Genomic DNA, 6,000 nt, shown 5'->3' with positions numbered 1-6,000 from the left:
GAAAGGCACAATTTATTGGTCACGCAGACTGACGCACATGGGGATGTGGGGTGCGTACCCATCCTCCTGAACTCACACACACTTCTGGATTTGGTTTCCTACATTAATTTCATTATGTCAAAAAGCAACACAAGAACAAACATCACCAATCCATTCTCCTAGTAACCAAGGAAGCAGGGCCAAAAGCCACAGAGTTCGGAAAGAAAAGGCTGCACTGCTTTGAGAGCCGGGAACCAAGAGGCCCGCCCTCGCCGGCAGCCAGGTGGGAAAGCTGGCTTTCTGCAGCAACTAACAAACAGCACAGACTCTTCTATTAGCACGATGAGATAAGGCTCGGGGTGCGGCTCATTCCATGGCCTGGCGGTGCCTGCCCACCTGCAGGAGGGCATGGGGGACCCGGCACGAGCCTGGGCATCGCCAGTCCAGGCTGAAGCCAGATCTCTTCACCGGAGAGTAGGAGCTGATACTCTTTCTTCTTCTTCCGACTAAAGAACTCGGATGACCCAGAGATCCCTGTTCTCCACACCGGCTCTGCCGGACCCCGGCAGCTTTAGCTAAAGCAGTTTGCATCACTGAAGCTAGACAAGGCCAGGTTCACTGTACCCTAAATTAACCACTCATTCCTCAGAGCTCCCTAAAGGCCAAGCGCTGTCTCACGACAGGAGGGCACTAGCCTTAATTTTTAATGCTTTGTCCAAACCACTCAGGACATACTGTTTTGAACCGAGGGGTCTGGGAATGTGGTTTTAGTTGGCTAAAGACTCAACTCATAATGTTCATAAAGCACTCAGCACGGTACCTGGCAGGTGCTGAGTGCTCCCTACATGTAGCCATTATTATTATTAATATTATTATTATTATTATTATTTATATCTCTACGCACAAATCAGCGCTTTAGTTCCCTTCTTCCAAATGGCAGCCGGAACAAGGCTCTTGGGTCCCAAGTACCAAGATCAAGCTGGGGGCCCAGGTGTGCGGGTTGTTTGGTGCCCATCAGGTGGGTTTTTCCTTCCAACTTCAGTGCTGGGTGTCAAGTTTCACAGCCAGTGCACCTTGCTGACCACACAGAAGCTAGACCCTCTCCTGAAAAAGACGAAGCCCTGCGTAGGAAGCTGGGTAGGAGGAGCGAACAGGGGTCCTGGGAGAGGGTCCCAGCAGCTTCGTGCTGCTCCTTTGGGCTCCCATCTGGCTGGCAGCTCACCAGGGGCTTCACTGTGGGACAAAAACAGAAGACTGTCAGCTCTGCATTCTCGCCAGGCCAGATTTAGCTAAAGGTCCCCATATCCTTGCATGCCCTGGGCTAGAGCAGGCTTAGTGCTAACCTAGTGCTGAAGGGGGCCAGCACGCTGTTCTAAGTACTTACACGCATTCTAATATACGTGCATATATATTATATGCATACGGAGTAATATACGATACATATGAAATAATATGCAATGGATGATACATACCTTTTCCATATAAGTTGTCACATATAGTAATGATATATAATAAAATTTAATCCTCCCTATAAACCTGTGAGGCAGGTTCCACTGATTGGCCCCTTTTTTACAGATGAGTAAACTGAGGCTCAAGGCACAGAGCCCGAAAGTGGCACAGCTGGGATTCAAATCCAAGACAGTGTGGCTCCAGAATCTGTTCTTAACCACTATTAGTTTTGCTCAAAAAGCAATCTTATTCTATAGGAAGGAAGGGGACATTGAGTCTGAAGTCCCTAAAATACTGGAAAATTTTTAAGTACTAATACTAACGATGATAACGTAATATAAATGATCTGGGCTCTCTTTTATCTATGAAGCCTTATTCCTATGGGCCTGACATAGAGGACTCAGAGTTTACCCCCAGCCCCTCCTTTAACCTTTCAAGGTAGGAGCAGGGACTCTGGGGACAGGCTAGGTTCAAATTCTGTCTCTACCCCCTTTCTCATTCTCAGTTCCCAGAACACCGTTTCTCGGAACCCACTCCTGGGCCGGGTCATTGTATCACGCACATGCACACGCACATTCACGCACATGGATGAGCGCCCACGTGCACCCGAGCACACTCCTAGGCACGGTGGGCTGTATCACACACGTGCACACGCATGCACTACCCGTGCGTGGGCCCCTGAGCGCACTCCTGGCCACGGTGGTGGTATCACTCACGTGCTCGCACACCCACGTGCACCTGTATCACACGCCCGCGCCTGCGCACCCGCTCCCCGGCGCGCTGCGCCCCGAGCGCACCTGCATGGCGGCCCGGCCGGGCGGCGGCGCGTCCTCGGGCCGGTGCTTGGCGAGGTGGGCGAGCTCGGCGTTGTCGCGGTAGTCACGGCCCCTGGAGTGCTGCAGGTGCAGGACGGCCGGGCTCTTGACCGGGAGGGGTGGCCGCTGCGCCGGGGGCTGCTGGCTGAGTTCTGACCTGGAAGGCTTGATGGGCCTCTTGGCCGGCACCGGGACCTGCGAGCCGGCGGGGGCCTTGGGCTTCCCTTGGCTTCCCTTGTCCCCACCCGGCGGGCGGCCCTCGGCGGTGGAGGACGAGCAGGTGAAAGAGCGGAGCCGGGGCGTGGGGCTGAGGAAGGGCGCGGGCGCGGGCGCGGGCTTGCCCGTCCCCTTGCCGCCCTCGGCCTCCTGGGCTTTGGAAAGCAGGATGCTGGGCGACAAGATTCCCGGGTCCGGGCAGGGCGGGGGCTCCTTCCTCAGCATCTTGGGGGATTCCTGCTCCTTCCTGGGAGCCGGCTTAGGGAAAGCACTCACAGACCCGTACAGCGGGTTCTCAAACATCTCGGGCTTGGTCAGCTGCGGGTCCTCCGGAGGCAAAGGTTCCCCCGCGCTCTTCCCCACGTCGCCGGGCCTGGAGCGTGGGAAAGAGGATGCGCAGGGAAGAAACACACGTGGGGAATGACTGCTTAATGCATGCGGGGTTTCTCTGGGGGTGATAAAGAAACTAGATGGCCGTGGTGGTTGCACAGCATTGTGAGTGTACTCAAGGCCACCGAGTCCTTCACTTGAAACATGCTGTGCTTAATTTTATGTTATGTGAATTCCACCGTGATTAAAAAGAAAACTTTTTTTTAAAAGGCAGGAGAAGGAACTGTTACTCCTATGTTGATGATCTCATAGGTAACCTCAGCTCTTGCCTTGGACATTTTCCACCATAGAAACTGTGCACACCAGAGCATCGGTGAGCAAGGGGGACTTCACTGAAGGGATGAGGGGGGCTTACATGGCACCCCGATCCAAAACCACCTGCTTCATCCTCGTCGGAGCAACCTGCCCTCCACAGCCAGCGCCCCCATCACTGCTGCTCACAGAGCTCCCTTCCTGGCTTCCCCCAAGAATCCCGCAGCCTCTCCTCTATGTCTTCAGCAAATTCTCCTCTGACCCTCAGGGGAACAGAAGCCTTGCAGGCGACCAGGCCACCTGCAAGGCTTCTTGTGCTCATCGAGGGTCCCAGGTCAAGGAGCTCCATTTAACAGACGTGTAGGAGCCCCCCAAGCGTGCGACGCTGCCCCAGGTGCAGGAGGCGGCTGTGAACCAGACGAAATCTGTGCTCAGGGGACCGACATTCCCTATTAGCACAGTATTCTTTCCTCTGCATAAAGTCCTCTCCCTGGAGAGCTCCTGGTGAGTGTGGTTTCCTTCGTGTCCTCACTCAGAGGGAGAAGGAAAAAACGGACAGCATTTATGTTGAAAATCAGAAGCAACCTGGAGACATGCATCAGGAAACAAGCCAGTCGCAAGAAAATAGGCCTGTTTGACTTATGGACAGAGGAGCTCCATGCTGTCCCCAAAGTAGGTGAGAGCTTCCTTTGTCTGTTTCCTGATTTATTACTGCTCTTGCTGGAGGTGATTTCCTGCTGAGCAAATTATGAGAACCAGGAATGGGAACACATTTTACTTTCTGGCCAACGGCATAATTTCCCAGGGGGAGTGTTCTGGGTTCTGCTTTCTGCAAAATAAGGAAGCTCTTGAGAAGAAAATGTGGGTCCCTTGGAAAACGCACTGAACTGTTCAGGCCGTGACGCCTCGTACTGATGGAGCGTGTGCTGAAACACTGCTCCGAAGATGCCGAACAGCCACGGCTAATGGACTCTTTGGGGAGGAGGCGTGGGCAGGGGACAGAGGCAAGATGTCATCCTTGCACAGGTGCCAATGAGACACGATGATGTGGGGTGTCGGGGAGGCTAGCCTCAGGGACATGTAGACTTGGTCTTTTGCTCATTACTCTTTGGAAAGACCTAGAAGCAGTTATATAACCAGAAATGTTGGGGCCTTGAACAAAGACTTTGGAAGTCGGCCCCTCCCCCTTGGGCCATCCTCTGCACCCGCTCTGGATCCTCAGAGACCTTTGCTGTGAGTTAGCACAGGGAGGAAGGGGCAGGAGGATGGAAATGGCACTGACCAGAAGTTTCTGATGAAGAGGCAAGAAGGAGAAAATAAAAATGCGTGGCCTGCCACCTGAAGCCCACGCTCATTGAGGAGATAGGAGAGGTCTCGCCTCAGAGAATTAGGGACAGGGCCAGGAAGAGGACCCCGGGTGCAAGCATTTTGGTGATTGCAAAGCTCGCTGCCCTGGGAAAAGAGCAGGAGATGGGGCAAGGCAAGTCTTCCCTCGAGGCGGGGGCTTCTGTCACTGTCAGGGGAAGGCTTGGCGGGGGCGGGGAGGCTGGGGTAGTCCACTTTTGAAAAGTCTTATTTCCCTGACCAAAGGTGAAAAGAAACCAGCTCCCATAGCAGCCACGGCTGTGGCGTGAGTGAACGCATCCCCAGGGCACAGGGTTGATTCCTGTGCCACAGTGATTTCACTCCTCAGATTCCGGAGTCGGCTGTTTTCTAAAGGAGTGAAGCGCCGAACAGGGTCTGAGAAGAGCCCTCTTTCTAACCATCTGACTTCGGTCCAGGGTGACCGGTCGTCCCAGTTTTCCCGGAATTCAGGGGTTTCCTGGGAGGAGGGATTCTTAGTGCAAAAAAGGAGACAGTCTTGGGCAAACTGGGACAGCTGGTCCCTTACTTTTTTATGGGGCAGTGATAGGAGAACTGGTGATACCCCCTCTTCCACAGCCTTCTCTCAGGCCCAGTGGGGGGTCCAGAGCAGCAAAGAGGGTGGCAGGCAGGTGTGGGAGCTGCCAGCTCCTTGCCTCTAATCATCTCCTTGCTGAGAAGTGAGCTTAGAGCCCAGCCTGGGCCCCTTGCCTACACACATGTCCCCATTCTGAAGCTGTCGCCCGTGAAACCGGAGAGAACGGCTCTCCACCTTGTTCCAAGCTATATGCTGTGTTCCAGTTAGGAGGGCACAAAGAGACATTTACTTTGGGAACTTAAAACATTTCACTTAAACAGTCCCCTTGTTCTTTGTAGTTGTTTACAGCTCTGTTTCCTGGGGTCGCCAAAGAGGTGACCTTTGCCAAAGAGGTGCCGCAGGACCCGCCATACACGGCTTTTGTCCTCATTTTTCCAGGAGAGGAAACTGAGGCTGCTTCTCCTTCCCCCAGGTTTCTTACGGAAAGACCAGGGCCCACAATATTATCAACAAATTGTGAAAACTAGAGGTACAGAGATAGACAAGTCTGAGCTTGGGGGCAGGCCCTGTCCTGTCCCAGCCTCCTCCTTCCCTCCATCCCTTCCTCCTTCCATTTGTCCAGTTTTTTTTTAAGAGAAAAAGCTTAAGAAAGAGAATTGTAAACGGCCCTTCAATCCAGAGGAAACTCCAGCCACGCCAGGCGCGGGAGGGTTGGAAGTGGCGGGAGATGAGGGGAACAGTGCTTGACAACATGCCGTGCCCTGGCTCTTAATACACGACAGAAAATGCCATGGGGAACACAGGACCTCAGAGAGGGGAAGACAGGCCCAGAGCCGCGCCCTGAAGTCATTATAAACAGTACAGGCAGCCCCCAAAGGAAGCTGATGCGAATGATATTTTGTGCATCTTCAATCATTGTTAATTAAGGTCTGCACTTTTAATTTCCATCTGTCACCCTGTGGTTACTAGAAACTTGGGGGGCTCCCGATCCTGCGTTTG

General features: G+C 53.5%; 1 protein-coding gene across 1 annotated transcript in view; it reads right to left on the bottom strand.

The window, feature by feature from the left end:
- INPP5D (inositol polyphosphate-5-phosphatase D) overlaps positions 1 to 6,000 on the bottom strand; it is a 129,503-nt gene continuing 123,503 nt past the window's right edge. The window contains exons 26-27 of the mRNA XM_036858902.1: positions 2,226 to 2,832; positions 1 to 1,212 (exon numbers count right to left, since the gene is read on the bottom strand). Coding sequence (XP_036714797.1) covers positions 1,210 to 1,212; positions 2,226 to 2,832 — 610 coding nt within the window. The 3' untranslated portion in view covers positions 1 to 1,209. The remainder of the gene's footprint in view (positions 1,213 to 2,225; positions 2,833 to 6,000) is intronic.

This window comes from Balaenoptera musculus, chromosome 7 (genome assembly GCF_009873245.2).
Source record: "Balaenoptera musculus isolate JJ_BM4_2016_0621 chromosome 7, mBalMus1.pri.v3, whole genome shotgun sequence".
NCBI classification, from domain to species: domain Eukaryota; kingdom Metazoa; phylum Chordata; class Mammalia; order Artiodactyla; family Balaenopteridae; genus Balaenoptera; species Balaenoptera musculus.
This window is presented reverse-complemented; position numbering and strand designations above follow the sequence as displayed.